Source organism: Pseudorasbora parva, chromosome 3, assembly GCF_024679245.1.
Source record: "Pseudorasbora parva isolate DD20220531a chromosome 3, ASM2467924v1, whole genome shotgun sequence".
Taxonomy (NCBI): Eukaryota; Metazoa; Chordata; class Actinopteri; order Cypriniformes; family Gobionidae; genus Pseudorasbora; species Pseudorasbora parva.
The window spans coordinates 4,227,374-4,247,566 of NC_090174.1; the positions used below are offsets into that span (position 1 = coordinate 4,227,374).

At 42.5% G+C, this 20,193-nt stretch overlaps 1 protein-coding gene across 4 annotated transcripts; it reads left to right on the plus strand.

The window, feature by feature from the left end:
• Window positions 1-105: 105 nt before the first annotated feature.
• On the plus strand, window positions 106-19,867 carry LOC137070433 (UDP-glucuronosyltransferase 2A1-like). Of its 4 annotated transcripts, XM_067437569.1 has the most exons (7): window positions 106-469; window positions 8,242-8,647; window positions 8,779-8,927; window positions 12,623-12,754; window positions 17,248-17,335; window positions 17,416-17,635; window positions 17,841-19,867. In XM_067437569.1, exons 1-7 carry the CDS (start codon window positions 107-109, stop codon window positions 18,148-18,150), a joined length of 1,668 nt encoding a protein of 555 aa, XP_067293670.1. In that variant the 5' UTR covers window position 106; the 3' UTR covers window positions 18,151-19,867. The 4 variants fall into 4 exon arrangements, with proteins under 4 accessions (XP_067293670.1, XP_067293668.1, XP_067293669.1 ...); XM_067437567.1 differs by lacking the exon at window positions 8,242-8,647 and having other exon boundaries at window positions 106-869; XM_067437566.1 differs by lacking the exon at window positions 106-469 and having other exon boundaries at window positions 7,858-8,647.
• Window positions 19,868-20,193: the final 326 nt, after the last annotated feature.

Sequence of the window (20,193 nt, forward strand, 5' to 3'; positions counted from 1 at the left end):
AACCTTTTTTTTTCAACAAGAACGCCTGTCCCTCCCTGGACTCTGTCCCACATTCTACTCCCCCCACCCCTGGTTACAGCCGCTCCTCCTCCACACATGCTTGCTCATGCTCGTTGTGGGCAGAAGGTTGTTTGCCGCTGTCATGGGTCCCAGAGGAAGCACCAGTCTTTTCCTGCTAGTGCTGTTAAACCTAAACCTGCTGTGTGTATCAGGAGGGAACATCCTCGTCTGGCCTGCCGAGTTCAGCCACTGGCTCAATGTAAAAGTAATCCTAGATTTATTGATCGAAAGAGGACACAATGTCACCGTGGTCACTCACACAGCCACACCGTCTGTCAGAACCAGCCCATCCCCGGGCTACAATGTGGAGATTCTACAGGTGCCTCACACGAAGCAGGACATTCTGGAGAACATGGAGAAGATGCTGAAGTACTGGACTCATGAGCTACCGAATGTCAACTTCATCAAGGCTTCAATGAAGATCAAGGAGATGATTGACATTGGCACAGAGCAGAATCAGGCTGTGTGCAATGCACTCTTTGCCAGAGAAGACCTTCTTGAGAAGTGGAGAAAAGAGAAGTTTGACGCCTTACTGGCTGACCCAGTTTTCATGTGTGGGGAGCTGCTGGCGCAGAAATTGAACTTGCCTTTAATTCTCAGTCTCAGGTTTTCCTTTGGTAACACAATTGAGAGACTTTGCGCCCAACTGCCGGCACCGCCATCCTACGTCCCTGCTATCGGCTCTGAGAACACAGATCAAATGAATTTCCTTCAGAGACTGAAAAACGTTCTCTTCTATGGCACACAGGACGTCCTGTTATATCTAGTCACTAAATCAAAGTGGGATCACTTATATACGGAAATCCTGGGTAAGTAGTCAGCACTAAATAAATATATTATCTGATATAGCTATATCAATATTGCAATTTTTTCATATATGAACCATGTTCATACTTTTTAAGTGGGTAACTTTTATTGATTTGAACAGATTCTAAACCATTTGAATAAATGCACTTAAACAAAACAAAAAAAAAAGATTATTTGAATCAAATCAAATAGATGAACTATATGGCATGCTTTTTCAATACATTGCTGACATGATAAAACATGTTAGCAATGCTAGCAAAATGTTTTAACAAAGTAATCATGTTAGCAATGTATTAAATCATGCTTGCAAAATGCTAAAACATGATAAGATTTTTTTTGTTTTACTTCATCTGAGTAAAACAAGATTTTTATTTTGTGCCACACCTCTTAATTCCTGTGTCAGTGTCATGATCACAAGTGGTCTTAAACATGAACAAATGTTTATTACTGAACATTTTAACAAATTATGGGTGACCAGTTAAACTTACATTACTGGCAAAACTTTTAACAGTATTTTGGGAGGTTCTACAAACTAGTAAAGGACAGACCAATAAGCAACTGGAAAACGAGTTAGAAGGTGCACATAGTCCCAAACCACTTTAAATCGCTCAATACCTGTTATTCTTACAGCTAAAACTTCATTGTCATTCTGAATAGCCCCAGCCTTTCCAAACAACACAAGAAACATAAAACCACTGATAATGTGCACTTTGCCATGCAGTAATTTCAGCTTCAAATGCACTGGAAGGGTACATACAAATAACTTAACATTATCAGGAGTCCTAATAAAGTTATCAGTTATTAGAAGATTATATGGGGCTAATGCGCTTTGACATCTTTCTTTTTTTAACTTTTAAAGGTTATCAAGAGTATAAGCTACTTTTCACCATGAGTCATCATGATGCACAATTTCAAAAGTGTACTATATGTGACCATGGAGCACAAAACCTGGTATGCGTCTCACGGATATATCTGTGGCAATAGCCAACAATACATTGTATGGGTCAAAATTATGCAATTTCTTTTATTACAAAAATTGTTAGGATTTTAAGTAAAGATCATGTTCCATTAAAACACACCAAAGGCATTATCTCCAACGCTTTATCGTATTCAAACCAAACATGGTACGTGTCATCACAAGCATGACTTGAGGTAACATGCTGCATTTTGGCTCAGCGCCACCTACTGGTCCGGAGATACGAAAAATTGCTATTTTGGCTTATAAGTTCTGAACCTTTAATCCTAAATTCATAAAATGGGTCTCATTAGATTCAGGGCATCATGCCGAGTTGACTGATGTCAACCATTTTACCATGTCGGCCATTTTAATTATGTGCTAAAATGCTGTATTTTACGAATGCATGAACGGATTGTTACGAAACTTGGAATGGGTCATCACCACGATGCCCTGAAATAGCCTGAGAAGTTTCAAAACAGCGCCGCCTAGTGGATTATTTTTTCAAACGCTTATAACTTTGGGTGTGGTTGACATATTTTGATGGGAGTAACTTTTTTTGGCTCCTGAATCCTTGCCGGGTTCAACGATACCAGATTTGACAGGTTTCGATGTATGATTTGTACAGCATGTTAATTAAGCCGGTAGTCCGATCGAGACGAAACCAGTGTCAGAAACATAGGTTGATAGCTATATGCTAATACCCAAATCTCAAAATATTGATAGTAAGGGGTAGTAACATCTAATCAAAGTTATATGTCAGTCATTTTTTATGTGTTTTTTCACATATGAGATATTTTCACCAAAATTGACACACACATCTATGGGCTCACTCTGAGGACACACAAAAAAATGGTATGATTGTACCTCTTGGTGGCGCTATAATTATACAAAACATGTAATTGTCTCTTTTTTGCTTAAAAACTGTCCAAAATTTGTCTCCAAATTTCTTTGAAGTTTTTGCAGTTGGTCTGCTGTTAGCTTCCTAGTTTGCTTTTGTTGCGCTTGGCCAAATGGCTGCTTGTTGCAATTCTTTTCCTTTTGATGTAGCGAAGCAACAAGAAATTACATATCAAAGCAGAGAATGCAAAAGCAGTGCTGCATGTGGTATGAATTCATGTGCTCTTTGCAAAGTCAAGTCACCTTTATTTATATAGGTGACTTTATTATTTATTAAATATCATAATACATTTTCAACTAAATTACTATATTAATTTATTTATTACCTGAATATTTCGTGTCCCTAACTGATTTAATGTCCCCAACTGAGCAACCCAAACCAAGCCAAAGGCAACAGTGGCAAGAAACCAAAACTAGATGGCATCCAGTGGCATAATGGAGAAGAGAAAAAAAAATCAGTTCTCCCCTGGTCAACAAACATACACTGTATGATTATGATTCTGCCAACATTACTGATCAGAATACATATTAGATCTGAATATTCAAAAGATCGGAGGCCTCCGCCAGAGACAGGTTTATTGAGAATGTCGCGTTTATGAGGCAATTTCAGAGAGGGGTCTAATTGACACACGATCTCTGCAGACACTGCGTTGGTCACATCCAGGCGCAAGTACACCACCTGATCTGGATACGGCCCGGATCCGGCTGACTGCAGTAAACCTCAGGATAAAAAGAGAGACCGGGGTGGCGTAGGCAGAGCAGGGCATCTCAGGACCACCGGACTCAGGACCACCGGAGCAGGGACGATCTACCTTGGGATCCTTCTTCTCCAAATCAGGACAACCGAACCTGGGACCACTGGAGAAGGGACCATCAACCTTGGGATCCTCCTTCTCCAATTCAGGACCACCAGACCTGGGACCACGACCTTGGGATCCTCCTTCTCCAACTCAGGACCACCAGACTCGGGCCGCCGGAACACGGATGACGCCTTCCCTCTCTTGCTCCACTTAGAGACCACCGGAGCATGGGCCACTGGAACTGGGACCACCGGAGCTATCGGGACCATGGTCATAGGAGAGCTGCAGTTCAGACAGTCTACAAATTCCTAGAAACCAGGAGTCCCAATTCTCCTGTAGTAGTGTTGGATGTAGCAAAGAAATAAGTTTAACCAAACGCAAACAACAAATCAAGACCAGCCTGCTGTCCCCTCTGGGCCTTTTCCTCAGACTCCTTTTAATAAGCGTCGGCTACAAGATTTTCAGATCCTTTAACATGTTGAATGTCAAGGACATAAGCGTGAGAAAAACTGACAGGACGAACCACGTCTCCCTCATCAGCCTGTTGGAGAACAGTTCCACCATAACTCGCATTCACCTGTAGAAAGGAGGGTCTTTCAAAACAAAGGGGAAACAAGGGTAGCAGAGAAGCACGGTAGAGATTTAACATTGTCAAAAGCCAGGACACAACTTGATGAGCAAACAAACTTTTATCACTCAATCTACGCATTACCACAAACAGACCCTCAAATTTCTGTTCATCAGGAAAAGCAAGCAGTTGAGGTGTGAAACCAGGCCTCCAGGGTCAAAGACACATGGTCCTACTTTACAATTATACAATCGTGTCATTCCTTCCTGCTGTTTGGGTTTAGCACTAGCCAAAAAACAATTTTTTTGCAAAATACGATCAGAAGTATTTTGCACCCTGGAATGACCAGACTTTTCGTGCGAATATTAAAATTGTTGTTATTAGATTCGGGACGTCATGCTGAGTCGACAAATATCCAATTATCCCATGTCAGCCATTTTGGGCGTCTGCCATTTTAACTTTTCTCTAAAAATGCTGTATTTTATGTATACATTAACATATCATTACGAAACTCGTTGTGCCTCTTTTGCACCATGCCCTAAAGGTACTCAAACAGTTTCGGTGCAGTGCCACCTTGTGGTCAGAATGTATAACAAAATTTACAAAAAGGCTAATAACTTTTGAATAAATTAGGTTATTATAATGAAACGGGTCAGAGTACATTCCTTGGCTACTGAGAACATAGATATCAATTTTGCCATATTTGGTAAAACTTCCTCTCCTTCATCTTGTTATTAGTTAAAAACCTACTTTTTTTCAAACTCCTCCTAGGCCGTTTGTCCGATTTTCACCAAAATTGAATCGTATTATCTTCAGACCATCCCGTCAAAAATGTATTGATTTCACATCAATAGATAAAATCGTTTTGTTTAACAAAGCGGTGAAGCTGAGGCATGATGCCAAAATGACTCTTAAGGTTGTATCTCTGCAATGTTTTGACATATTGACAACAAACTGTGCATGTTTCCTGAGCTGTGTCCCAAAGTGAAGGGTGCGCACTTCGAATGCCAGGTAAGGCCACGCCTTCAAAGTGCACGAAGCAGCACGAAGGGCAAACCGAGGGACAGGGTTGCCAGGTCTGAATAACAAAACCCCTCCAATTGTTATTCAAAAGTATCGAAATCACGGCCAGAATGGGCCAAAATATCCCAAAATGCGGGGCGCGGGCGGTAGAAATATTGCTTAAGTAAAGACAACTTAACCTGTGTACTATAGGCTACAAACACCCCAAAGCAACAGTAGCCTAAATGCAACCCCATTCCAGACTTGGCAACAATGAACCAAGCGTCGTTAATGGCCTAGCAGGTTGTGACAACTGACAGCGGATGTTTGTGAGGAGATTTTAAAAAGAGAAATGGAGCATATATATATATATATATATATATATTAGGGGTGTAACGATACGCGTATTCGTATTGAACCGTTCGGTACGAGGCTTTCGGTTCGGTACGCGGTACGCATTATGTACCGAACGGTTCTTGGACTAATTAATTAGATTTGGAAAATAAAAAAGTGTGTGAAATATAATAATATGCGTCCAACAAGGTAGCCCAATAACCAAAACTACATAACAGCCAATGCCCCTGACACCGCCGAAGTGAAAGAAAAAAAAACACCAAATATGTTTTAGGCTGCTCAGTCAGGTGCTCGCTTACTCAGGCTACGCGCTGAATGCTCGTGGCAAAATAGCAATTGCGTTTAACAAACCAGAAATAGAAGATCCTCCAATATAACCAACAGGTCTGGTGTTTGGGTGAACTTTGGATTCTTTGTAAGCTATGATGGTGTTGGCAAGAGTGATGGATTAAAAAACAACGGTATGTCGCATTTGCTGATGGTACAGCAGCGGGAATAATTCATGTCATGTCAATCAACTCATTTACGCCGACAACAAGACGATAAAAAGGAGAAACAGCCACAAACTATCCCCGCAGCATTTAGACAGACATTTCCAACTTATTCAAATGGCAAAAGACATCACCGCGGCGAGTGGTCCATTTATAGCCGCGGATATGAGACCTAACGCCCGTTTCACATATACTCCGTCTGCAGTGCGTGTGCGGCGCGTATTTTTTTCAGTACCCATGTTAACGGATTACAGCTTTCACACTGCACGCAGATGCGGTCCGTCAGTCCGTTACAGGTGCGTTGCGTCTGCAGCAGTGCACAGATCGTTTTCGTACCGAGTCTATTTTTTGCTGCGTTGCGTTGCTGCATAAAGTGATAGAACATTGTTCGCATTAAAATAAACATGTACTGACGCGAAAATCTAGTAATTTCACCACAGATGCATATAATTTAAAATATACTCTTGTTTCAAAGTCAACACATGGCTTTTTTTTCTCAAGTAAAGCAACAAAACAACACCTTACCTGGCATTTAGGTTAAAAAAAAAGTGCCATAATGGAGAGCACTCGTACTTTCTTGGAGGTGAAAAGTAAAGTTCTTTTTGACCTGCAGGATTTATTTTAAAAAGGTGTAAAAACGAAAGAAAAGACGAGAGTCGGCTGTTTTTGAATAGACTATTGTAAGTTTCTAATTTAAAATGTTTGTGATTTAAGGCTATAAACTATGTTTAAAGGTTTTGCCACTTGTGTGAGCTAATTCTAAAGTATATAAATATGAATAAATTAATTTAATAAAATGTTGTTTAAATGTAGTAGGCTACGTAACCTGACTTCTACTAAAGAGTAAACAAAGAGAATTGGAATTCTGACGAGGCATGTTCAGTAAAAACTTTTGGATTTTAAATAAAAAATAATGAATCAATGCTGGACTGCAAACGCAGCATATGTGTGAAAGCACTACAGGGTGTGGGGCTCCTGCAACGCACATGCAACGCAACACGCACCGCACACGCTAATGTAAAGAGATAATGTCTTATTCCTGTAACTACATAGAAGATGGGTAAAGTATAGCTCCATCATTGTTCAATGTAAAAAAATATATATATATATACTTTGTTAGTTTTAATAAAAAAAAAAAAAAAACGGTAATTTATCTGCCAATTTTTACTTTTTGCTGTATCTAAAACATACCGAACTGTACCGAACTGTACCGAACCGTCCCGTGACACCAGTCTATCGTATGGAACCGACCGTGAATTTTGTGAACCGTTACACCCCTAATATATATATATATATATATATATATATATATATATATATATATATATATATATATATATATATATATATATATATATATCGAATTGTGACACAAGTGTACACGCCAATTGTCATTACCCCCCAATTGTAAAGTGTTACCTTGGTAAAATGAATTTAATTGTTTAGACTCATGTTCATATCATATATATTTAATCTTAATAAAAAATTCACTTTAAAAAAAAATGGAAAACTAAAGGATATGGGCCATTACAATTGCAGTTAGCATTATTTTTTTGTTATTTATTATTGAATTAATTAATTCTGACTTAAAAGTGCTTAAGTGATAGTGAGCTTGTTTTTGTTATCTTTAACCACTTGCTGCAGAGTTAAATTATTGCAAATTAACTAGAATTAGCATATATTAAACCCAAATCTATTAGGGTTCAAAGCCACTGCTATAAACTAACATCTGTGTCAGAATTGCACTCACATTTTTTTAAAATCAAAACAATGTTCTGGGTAACATTCATTTCAGTGTTGCAAAATAAAGCATTTAGAGTGGGAGTTGAATGAAAGTTCAAGTTAAAAGGCCTATTATCCTTTGGCAAAATGACAAAGTGCACCTATAACCTCCATAATGCAACATGACCTTTGCCCAAATCCTGTTGTGCACATACTGTCATGTATTTAGGTCATTGTTCACCAGATCACACTGCGCTTATACAAAGGCACAAACACTTCAGCATGATTTGTGGGACTATATTTGTGCTCGTGCTGCTGTGTGGAGTAGAGGCTGGAAGGGTTTTGGTGTTGCCAGGCGAGTACAGCCACTGGCACAACATGCGTACCATCGTAGACGCGTTAGTTGAGAAGAACCACAGCGTGACGGTTCTGGTCAGTTCTTCATCGCCTACTGTACAGCACACACGGAAGGAGCGGTTCAACTATAATGTGTTTAAAGCCAACATGCAGAAAGAAGAGGCCAGTGCTATATGGAGTGAATTTATTCATCTCTGGATGAATGACACAGTCACCACATACGAGAGATTCTCCATGATCAGGCAAGTGATGTCAGACTTCATGGAGCTTGTAACTGATACATGCAAAGGAATGCTTCACAATGAGGATCTTTTGCACACGCTTCAGGAATCTCATTATGATGTGCTTTTGTCTGATCCGATGATGCCATGCGCTGACTTGATGGCAGAGATGCTGAAGATCCCACACGTTCTCTCACTGCGCTCAACGTTCGCATATACGTTCGAGCAGTTTTGCGGTCAGCTCCCCACTCCGCCATCCTATGTTCCTGCAGTCGCTGTGCAGGATCACCTCACTGACCACATGAGCTTCACAGAGAGAGTTAAAAACATGCTCCTCTACATCATGTATACATCCTTATTTCGAGTGAACATGAGGTTTACTTATGACCAACTTTACACTGAAATATGGGGTAATTATTATTTTTTCTTTGATTTGAGCCAACTTTTATGCTTTAATTGTGTAGTAGGCTAGTCTTCCAGATATCGTTTAATCTTGTGATCTACTGTGCATCAAATGACTAGAATTGTCTGTATGTCACAGGCAAACCTACAACAATGTGTGAGACTATGGGAAAAGCTGACATCTGGTTGATTAGAACTTACTGGGATTTTGAGTATCCACGTCCACTCCTGCCTAATTTTAAATTTGTTGGAGGACTGCACTGCAAACCTGCCAAGCCTCTGTCAAAGGTAATGACTTTGTTTTGCCGTATTATTTTGAAATATCTGTTCTTCTGAAATATGTTTGATGCCTTAAAAAATGTGTGTTTTTTTGCATTAAGAACTTTATGCGTAATTTGTAAATGAAGGAATTCTCACTAAATAGATCAAGTAACATGGCATGATTTGACATGGCATTTCTGATGAAAAATGAAAAGTCACTAATTAAAGGTTGGATAAAGGGAAAAATGTGTGTTGTCAAATTGATGAATCACATCTAACATAAAAGTTTGTGTTTATATAATATATGTGTGCATATTATATTTATACATATGCATATGTGTATTTTCATATATGTGTATCTGAAATATATGACACGGTTGATGGCTGTAATGAAGCACTCAAAGGAAATATTCAAACAGATCTGTGATCTATAAGGATAAACACAATAACCAGGAGAATACCAAGAAGAAAACATAACCACGTACACCTAGATGTAAAATAATTCAGGACAACAAATTGACTTAAGTACTTAAGGGCTTAAGTACAATGGGAAAACAAATGAACTAACGAGTTAATTAACAAGGTAACAGGTGAATGGGAGGAATCAATGAAAAACACTGGAAAACTAGGTAAAATGAAAACAGCAACTGAACACAATGAAAACTAATACACAACATAACCCTGATATTACTCCATCACTGCCAGAAGGCACAACAGTACACACTGCCTTCTCTGGGCTTAGTTCTGGGGCTTGGCCGAGCTCTTGGGCTGGAGCAGAATCCTGGCCTTTCTGAACAGAAATGTGACATTTAATAATTGTGTGATTAATTACAAAGGCCTGTGAAGGGGACAGGACATGGACTCTGGCATAACAAAGGCGGGTCTGGGTCATGGAGCATGGGTGGACCTGTACTGTGAAGCATGGGTGGACCAAAGCCGTGGGGCATGGGTGGACCTGGCAGGCTAAGACACCTCCCAGGCAGCGCCAGCAGTTCAGGGGACCAGGGCTGAACCAGCAGTTTGAGAGTATGCCGCTCTGGAAAAAAACAGTCAGAGGGCTGAGTCTGAGTATTCGGAAAACCTGAGATCACATCGGCCCAGTGCCTACTTGCCTCGCTTTCACCTCAGAGAGATATCTCTCTTGTGATGTTCTCACATTCAGACTTGCACCCTCCACTTGATGCTGAGGGTCTCGTCTTGTTCAGTGGAAATAATGTTGACCCACAAAAGCATCAACACGATGACTCTGTGCCATTGTCCGCTTCAGATGCTGAGGACTGGTCGGGCTCTGTTAAAGAACCCTGCCCCCTCAACATTTCAGCAACACAGCAACTCTAGGGCTAGTGTGGACAACGAACTCATCCACATCCTCACAAAAGCTGTCAGCAAGCTTGGACTTGACTGGGAATGGCCACAGGAGCCTAATTTTTTCCTGAGATTCACAAGGAATTGGCTAAATTCATTGACTCAGCATGTCTGCGCACTCTCTACTATTGACAGCACAGAGGATAAAGGATATATAAAGGATAAAGGATCCACCACTAGAGAAAGCTGTGGCTGTGCACTTTTGCCCACCTTTGACGGTGGGCTGGAAGGCTGAAGTTTCTCACCCATCTAAGCCCTGCAGGACACGCCTCAGCCTTTGCAGATAGGGCCTATATTCCACCGACCAAGCAGGCTCCACCCTCCACTCAACGGCAGTCCGACAAGTTTTCTAGGCTCTATGCTATGGACCAGACTGGCTCTGATCAGGAGGCTTTCCGCAACCTGCGTAGTGTCATAGACCTGGCTCTTCACGCTTCAAAATCCACCGCCCAGGCCATAGGCAGATGCTGGGCAGGTTGAACCAAGGAGCAGTTATGCTTTCCAGGGACCTGGTGTCCTCAGGGTGGATGGACCACCTATTATCAAACAGTTCAAATGATATGGAATGTTTTCAGGAGGGCAGAGGTCGACCTCTTTGCCTTCAAAGACAACTTTCAATGCCCAATATATTTCTCAAAGAACAAGGATGTGCTAGCCCACAATTGGCCCAGCCGCCTGCTTTATGCTTTTCTTCCAGTTCCGGTCCTTCTCCAAGTGAAAAGAATCAAGGAGGCACACAGTCCTTTTAGTGGCCCCACTCTAGGTTTCCCGAGTTGATTCAGCTGCTTTCGGCAGCCCCATTGCCAATTCCCCTAAAGAAGGACCTGGTGAATGGGACAATATGGCACCCCCATCTCAAACTATGGGCGCTACATGTGTTGCCCCTCAAAGGGAGCTCAGGGAGCACCCAGTGAGCCCCCTACCATGCCTTCCTGGGACCTATCTCTGGTCCTACGAACACAGAAAGAGCCTTCATTTGAACCATTGCAAATGGCCAAATTAAAGCCACTTTTACTAAAAACTGTTCTGCTACTAGCACAGGCATCAGTTAAGCAGGTTGGCCACATTCCTGTCTGGAGTTGGCCCAGGTGACCCTATGGTCATCCTCAAAATGAGACATGGCTATGTGCCCAAAGTGCTTACAGCAGCCTTCAAAGCACAGGTGGTCACTTTCTCTTCCGGTCACCAAGCAAAGTCTAACCAGGTGGTTGGTGGATGCTATTGCATTAGCAAATTATTCTATAGGCCTCCAGTGCCCCATAGGCATCAAGGCTCAGGTTTCCATTGGTGATATCTGTAGAGCAGCCGACTGGCCCTTGCCGTCTACATTTACCAGATTCTATAGCCTGGAGGTCCCTGCGCTACAGACACAAATTCTTTCTGTATAAAAAGGACCAATGCTCCAGCACTTAAAACAATTCACTTCATTATGATCATGGCTGGCCTCTATGAGCCCAGTTTTTCACATAAGGGATATGTCACGTTATGTCAATACTCTAGTTTGTGGCCCTTATGATAGCGCCCCAACTTGAGATACATATCATTGCGCTTATCATGGCATGGCGTGATTGAGTGCACTGACTTGTAAGGTCCAGGAAACATTGCGAACATGCTCCATCTCTTCCATCTCAGATAGGAGTACCCAAATTCAGAATCAGGCAGATAGGGATCTATTTATCACCATTTTATCTTTATTTATTTATTTATTTATTTATTTATTTATTTATTTATTTATTTATTTATTTATTTATTTATTTATTTATTTATTTATTTATTTTTAAAATCTCTTTACAACTGTTTCTATTTGTACACATGGTATTTTTTTTCTTATGCATATGTCATCTATTTTAATTCATTTCTATGTAAATCAGTTTGAATTGCCATTGTGTATGAAATGTGCTATACAAATAAACTTGCCTTGCCTTGAATAGGTTCCCAATGTGTCTAGCAGATGCAATATGATTAACTGCTCAAAAGGGAACGTACTCAGTTACTTAACGTAACCTCAGTTCCCTGAGATAAGGGAACGAGTATTGCATTGATGGTTGTGCTATATCGTGCTATACCGATTAGTTCTCGCAGGTCTGCCACTGGTTCCTGCAGTTCCCACTGGCCAGCCAATAGCTGTCTGAGTGTCCTCAGCATTAGTATGGCTGTGCAGTAGCACTGTGTGATTTTATAAAAGGCTTCAGTGTTTCAGGAAGTTATGCTGCAGTTATTTTTTCCCACGATTGCTATATCCTATGTAAATATATTTACTATATGTAGCATTAAGTAGCTTACATAATGTATATGCTATTACAAGCCCTGTTCACACTATTTGTGTTAAAGTATGTGCTCATTTGTGTGTCTTTCAGGAACTGGAGAAGTTTGTTCAGAGCTCAGGAGATCATGGCGTTGTTGTTTTCTCATTGGGTTCCATGATCAACAACCTGACAATGGAAAGAGCAAACACTGTTGCTTCTGCTCTTGGTCAGATCCCACAAAAGGTGTGTAACTATTTGTTTCTTTATAGCAACAGCAAAACCAAAAAATATTTTCCCCATTAATTTTTGTCTGCCTAATGTCTTTTATGGGGCAATAAATTACTCATCATTGTGAATTATGAGCAGTTTATGTAAAAATGAAAATTCTGTCATCACTCACCCTCATTCCAAGACCATAAGACTTAAACTCATCTTTGAAACACATTTTAAGATATTTTATTGTAACCTGAAAAGTTCAGAAAAATCCAACGTCTAATAATTCCACCAAAACTTTCAAGCTTCAAAAAGTCATTCAAAGATTATAAAATTAATCCATATGAATCAATTGATTTCCAATCTTCTGAAGAGACACAATCACTTTACATGATGAACAGATTTACTTTAGGCTTTTATTCACATACAAAATTTGACCAGTGCACATGCATAGAGCACATCAAATTGTAAACTGAGGTTTGGCCGTAATTGTGTGACATGCAAAAACAAACCTCAAGGGGGGACTGGCAGCTCGGTCCTGTGCAGTCTTCAGGGAGGCTGAAGCTCCTCTCCTCCGGACCGTAGCTCTCCCAGTCCACTAGATACTGGAAGCCCCTGCCCCAGCGTCTGACATCCAACAGTCTCCTGACAGTATAAACAGGAGCGCCATCCACAAAGTGATGGGGGGGGGGGGTAACAGGGTTAAACAAAGGCTTGACCCTGGATACATGAAAAACAGGGTGAACCCGACCAAGAGAAGGGGGAAGCTTGAGCCTAATTGCCACCGTATTCAGAACCTTGGTGATACGGTATGGCCCAATGAACCTGGGAGCCAATTTACGAAAGGCAACCCTGAGAGGCAGGTCTTGGTAGATAGCCATACTCTTGGACCACACACATAACGAGGTGAGGGAGTCCGATGACGATCGGCTGTTGCCTTAGTCCGTCTTGAAGTCTGGTCCAAGACCCCCTAAGCCCTCCTCCATGTGCGGCGACAATGCTGGATGAAGGCCAAGGCGGATGGGACTGCAGCATCAGGTTTCTGAGAGGGAAACAAAGGAGGTTGGTAACCAATAGAACACAGATATGGGGACATACCTGTTGACCCTACAGACAGGGAGTTGTGGGCATATACAACCCACAACAACTGTTGACTCCAGGAACTAGGATTCTAGGAGGTCAGGCAGAAGAGGGCTCTCTCTCGAGATCCTGATTAGCTCGCACTGCCCGTTGGTCTGGGGGTGAAGGCCTGAGGACAGACTCGTAGAGGCCCCTATCTGTCTGCAGAATTCCTTCCAAAACCGAGAAACAAACTTTGGCCCCCTATTAGAAACCTCATCAACAGGAAGCCCATGAATCTGGAACACGTGGTCTATCACAGTCTGAGCAGTTTCCTTGGAAGAGGGGAGTTTGGGCAAAGGGATGAAGTGGGCTGCTTTGGAAAAACAATTCACTACCATCAGGATGATGGTGTTACCTATCAAGGGCGTCAGCCCAGTGACGAAGTCAAGTCGACCCTCCGGGCACTCCTCTGACACTTCCACTCCTCGTCCGGCCTCCTCCACTCGCCTCTCAACATCCCAGTAGAGAGACCCTACCACCACCCTCTTGGGAAGGATGGCCTTGGCCAGCACTCCCTCCCAAGGAACCACGAACAGACGAGAGAGGCATCAGGCTTGACATTCTTGGAACCCGGCCAGTACGAGAGGGTGAAGTTAAAACGGCCAAAGAAGAGTGCCCATCGAGCCTGCCGTGAACTCAACCTCCTGGCTGAACGGACACACTCAAGGTTCTTGGCATCCGTCCAGACAAGGAAGGGCTGCGCCAACCCCTCCAGCCAGTGATACCACTCACCCAAGGCCAACCTGACTGCCATCCGTTCCCTGTTTCCAATTTCATAGTTACGTTCGGCCAGGAATGTCCTTGCACCTTCCCGGCCTTAGGGCTCCGCTGAGACAGGACAGCACCTACCCCAACATCAGAGGAATCCACCTCGACAATGAATTGCCGATCAGGATCTGGAATAGAGAGAACAGGAGCAGAGATGAAACGGGACTTAAGAACATCCAAGGACTCCTGAGCCTTACTACTCCATCTGAAAGGTACTTTGGTGGAGGTAAGAGCTGTTAAGGGTGCAGCTACCTGACTGAAGTTCCTGATGAAGCACCTATAAAAATATCGGCAAAGCCCAGGAACCGCTGCAGAACCTTACGGGTGTTGGGGACTGGCCACTCGGGCCCTTACCTTGGCGGTATCAGCCCTGATCTCATCAGCTGAGATGACATAACCCAGGAATGTAACCGACTTGGAGTGAAACTCGCACTTCTCCACCTTTACAAAGAGCGGATTCTCTAACAGCCGTTGAAGGACCTTGCGACATGAGAGGTAGGGGTACCTTTTTTTGACAGTAATGTTGTTTAACCCTCGGTAGTCAATGCAGGGGCACAAGGAACCATCCTTCTTCTTAACGAAGAAGAACCCTGCCCCGGCGGACGAGGAAGAGGGGCGGATGAGGCCGGCATTGAGAGATTCTTGAATATACCTGTCCATGGCCTCTCGTGCAGGACCAGAAAGGGAATATAACCAACCCTTGAGCTGAGATGTTCCTAGGAGGAGGTCAATAGCACAATCAATCAGTGGGGCGGTAGGGTAAGGCTCGGGACCTGCTGAAGACCCGATGAAGATCGGGTACTCCGCCGGGACTCCAGACAGATCTGCTGCCTCCACCTGAAAAACAGGACACGCAGAACCAGGACAAGAAGCAGCACCCAGACAAGACGCTAGACAAAACTGACTCCAGGTTAACACAGAATTCCCAGATCAGTCCACGTGAGGGTTCTGCTGCACCAGCCATGGATGCCCCAGAATGATAGGAACACCCGGAGAATTCAGTAGGTACAGCTCAATACCCTCATAAGGATTGGCTGTGACAACTAAACTTACACTACAGGGTGGTGTGGGTAATGGTGGAGATAAGCTGATAAGCTAACGACCACACAGGAATGGGTGAGGAGAGAGGGATAGCTGCAATGGCCCATTGCTTAGCGACAGCACTGGGGCTGAAAATTGCCCTCAGCCCCAAAATCTACGAGGGCCTGGCAGGAGTTGGAGGAGCCCTCATGATGGATGGAGACGGGTAGCAGCATGTGATAACAAGGGGGATTAACACAAGGAAATGCGCCCACCAGGAGTCCCCGGTTCACTGGTGGGCCTTGGCTTTTAAAGGGCACTTTAGAGCAAAATGCCCAGGTTTCCCACAGTGAAGGCATAAACCTCTAGCCAGACGATCCTGCTTCTCCTGAGGCGTAAGACAGAGACGATGCAATTGCGTGGGTTCAGGGTCTGTAGGAGGAGGTGAAGACTGGATGGGGATGACTTGAGGAAGGAGAGCCCTCCCCCAACCTCCAAAATGGGTTACCAGACCGATGATGGCGTCGAGAAAGAATCCAATCTTCTATACGAAAGGCCAGGTCAACCAAGGAATCCATGTCACGGGGCAGCTCGTGGGAGACAGTCTCGTCCTGGATGCTGCCACCTGAGCAGTCAGAAATTCTACCTCCCGTGAAGTGTTGGTAAGCTGGGTAACTTGCTGGCCTAAAAGGGCACCTTGCTGAGCGAGTGCTGTCCAAACCTGGTCTTTGTCTGCTGAATCCATCGTCGCCAGATTGTTCTTTCACAAATCAGGACAAGATTCAATTGCACACACAACAAAACTTAATTTATTAATAGTTCTTTGCACACAACTGGGCAGAACAGTCAAACAAAAGAGTTAAGAAAACAAGCAGGGGGCGCTGGCAGCTCGGTCCTGTGCTTTCTTCAGGGAGGTTGAAGAAGCAGACCGAAGATCACAGCGCCCGGGTGGGTGGGGCGAAACTTCTGGCAGAGAGAGAGACAGCTGGTGGGTGAGGAGCGCGGACCTGGAGCGTGGCAAACCAGAGCCGGGGAGCGGGAAGAAAACCAAGCAGGAACAGCGCAAGAACAGTCTGGGCGGCAGAAGAGGAGAGAGAAAAAAAAAACTAAAAGAAACTCAAACAGGCACTGGAGCCTCAAAACGGGACACAACACAAGATCACCAAGACAAGACAGGCTGGCCGGAGTGCAAGGTAAACAAACACAAACAATCTGGCACAAGACAGCAAACACGAGATGATTAAATAGGGGAATAATTAAGGAAGTCAGATTAATAACAGGTGAGAGCGGTGCGCAATAACGCTAGTGGAGTAACGAGGGGGTGGGGAAAAATGCCACAATCACAGCAGAGCAGATGGCGAACTGTCAAAACAATGAGACGCGACAACATGGGACAGATCAGGTCGAAGACATGACACCATGTATGTACTTTGATCAATTTTTATATGGGAATAAAAGCCCAAACTAAATGTGTTTGTATATGTAAATGTTATTATTACAAATATAATTCTATGCAGAAAAAAAATAAAAACAGTTTTTACAGAACCTAACTTTTCTATCTCTTACTATCTGTTAATATGCTCAGAACTGTATCCATATGTTTATTTGCACAGGTTCTTTGGCGTTACAGTGGAAAAACACCAGAAACTCTCGCCCCCAATACAAAACTCTATGACTGGATGCCACAGAATGATTTGCTTGGTAAGGAAAGTGTTGTCATGTGTGCTCATGATACACAATAACTGGTGTCAGATAAATACTGACTTCATTTTATCTGATAGGACATCCAAAAACAAAGGTCTTCATTACCCATGGCGGGACAAATGGACTGTATGAGGCTATTTATCATGGAGTCCCAATGGTGGGTTTGCCATTGTTTGCTGACCAGCCTGATAACATGATGCACATGAAAACCAAAGGAGCTGCTGTTGTTCTTGATATCAACACAATGGAGTCTAAAGACCTAGCGGATGCTCTCAAGACTGTCTTAAATAATCTCTCGTGAGTTAAGTCTTTCATAAACTTGAAATAATCCATTACCAAAGGGACCTACCGTTATTTTCAGTAGTTTACACTACACTACTCACTTTTATCCTGATGTCATAGAAAAACAATATGTTGTATATTGTCAATATATTTAGAAACTGTTGTACTTTTCCAGACCTAGTCATGTGTTAAGCAGTGTTTCTTTTTCTTCTCTAATCAGGTACAAAGAAAGCATTATGAGACTGTCCAGAATCCACCATGATCAGCCGATGAAGCCTCTGGACCAGGCAGTTTTCTGGATTGAATTTGTGATGCGGAATAAAGGAGCTAAACATCTACGAGTTCAGGCACATGACCTGAGCTGGTATCAGTACCACTGCCTGGACGTACTGGCCTTTTTACTCTCAATTGTTGCACTGATCACATTCCTCTTCATTAAAACATGCAGTTTCTTTTTCCGTAAATGTTTCAGAAAGACTCGTCCGGATGGCAAAGCACAAAAGAGTGTAAAAAAGAATAAAAAAGAATAAAAAAAAGTGAATTCATACTCAATACATCTCCACAAAGATGCAGTATGCGTGTCCTTACGTGTGTGACGGCCATTGGGCATTTGTGCATATTACAAATGTTCTTAATGAAGCAAATACATGTGAATGTTCGTGGAAAGTAAAACAAATCTTACATAGGCAAAGCATGGAAATTCAAGTAATATATATTACAGTTTTTTAAAAAATATCTGATTTTAGAATGTAAAGCACCAATATGTTTTAAAATGCTTATAATTAGATTACAGTTTATTTTTAAATGGATTACATATTATTCCCAACAAACAAACAAAAGGAAATCTTAGCAACGTTTCGGTCTCATGACCTTCATCAGGCATATAACTTTTTATATTATATATGATATATGCCTGATGAAGGTCATGAGACCAAAACGTTTCTAATACAAAGTTTCTGATTTTTCCAAGTATTAATAGTGGGCGGGATTTCCTTTTGTTTGTTTGTTGAGATTTTTGGATCTGGGTATCCTTCGTCCTACGCAGCTAACTATATTATCTACAGGTGTTGATTCTCCCTAATTATTCTTTTTCTTTTAAATTATCCTTCTTAAAAAATCATATTGTGTCATGCCATGTAGCTTTGAATATATTTACAACATAGAATGGCCATTTCACAATTTTAAAACCATCTCCTACATTTGCAATCCATAAGACTCCAAAAGCACCTCTCAATCATTAGAGCAGACTCTATAGGTATGAGACAAATAATTACATAAGTTACTAAACAATGATGTGATAATGTTTTACTAAACAAATGATGATAAATATTATGTCTTCATCATATTCAATAGTCTGGACAAAATATGTAAAACTTTGAAGACTCTGGCCATATAATAGTGTAACGCGGTTCGTAGATGGGAAGGAAGGAGGCGGGAACCGGCGAACGTTCAAAAACATTTATTCAAAATAAATAAAATGAAAGTAAAACCGCGGGCAGCCCCTCACGGACGACTGCCCGCAAACACACAAAATAAAACGTGGGCAGCCCCTCACGGACGACTGCCCGCAAACACACAAAGTAAAACCGCGGGCAGCCCCTCACGGACGACTGCCCGCAAACACACAAAATAAAACGTGGGCAGCCCCTCACAGACGATTGCCCACGAACACATAATAACACGTAAAACAAAACATAACATAAAGTCCAGGCCTGGTCCTCTCTCGTCTTCCGCAGCCCTTGCTCCTCCTTATATGCTCCCGTCACATGGCCGCGAGACGAGACCGGTGTGCCACGCAGCTGGCACTCGTGAACATTAATCACCGGCCCGCTCTCGCGGCCCCTCGCCACGCTGCCTGTCACACCACAAATAGCATTTATATTTTTATGTTTATTATTGTTAGCTCATGTTATGCATGTCACATACCTGTCCTGTCTTATGTGGACATGTTGGTTTTGTTATTTTGAGCATGTCCTCCTGTCATTGTCTGGTCCCTCCCCCCTTGTTATCTGATTAGTGATTGAATTCTCCCACCTGTTCCCTCTTGATTTCTTCCCTTTATAAGCTCCTTGTGTTTGTCAGTCTGTGTTGGATCCTTGTAATGTCTACGTCTCCCGTCTTCCCCGTGATTCCGTTATGGTATGTTTAAGTTGTGTTCTGTTATTTTTAGCTTGTGTTTTGCCCCGCTTGTGGGTTTTGTTTTGTGTTTATGATAATTTTTTGTTAATAAATCTTCATTTATCTGCACTTGAGTCCTCGCACCATTTTCCCTTATCTGTACGTGACATAAGAATCCGACCATGTTGAGGACTCAGCAGAGAGAGGACTCGATCCCGGAATCGCTCACCACCTGTCCTCAGTACAAGTGGATTCTACGGTTTCGAGTCCTCCAACTACTCCGCCAGAAGGGAATGGAGATCTGGAGGTTTGCTGGGAAGTTCCTTAAGACAGCCAAGGGGCTAAATCTTAGTGATTCTGCACTCAAAGACCTTTTTAATTATGCCTTAGATGAGCCCATGGAATGGCCGCTCAGGAGAGCATGTGATAGAGGGACCTTTGAGGCAATGGTAGAG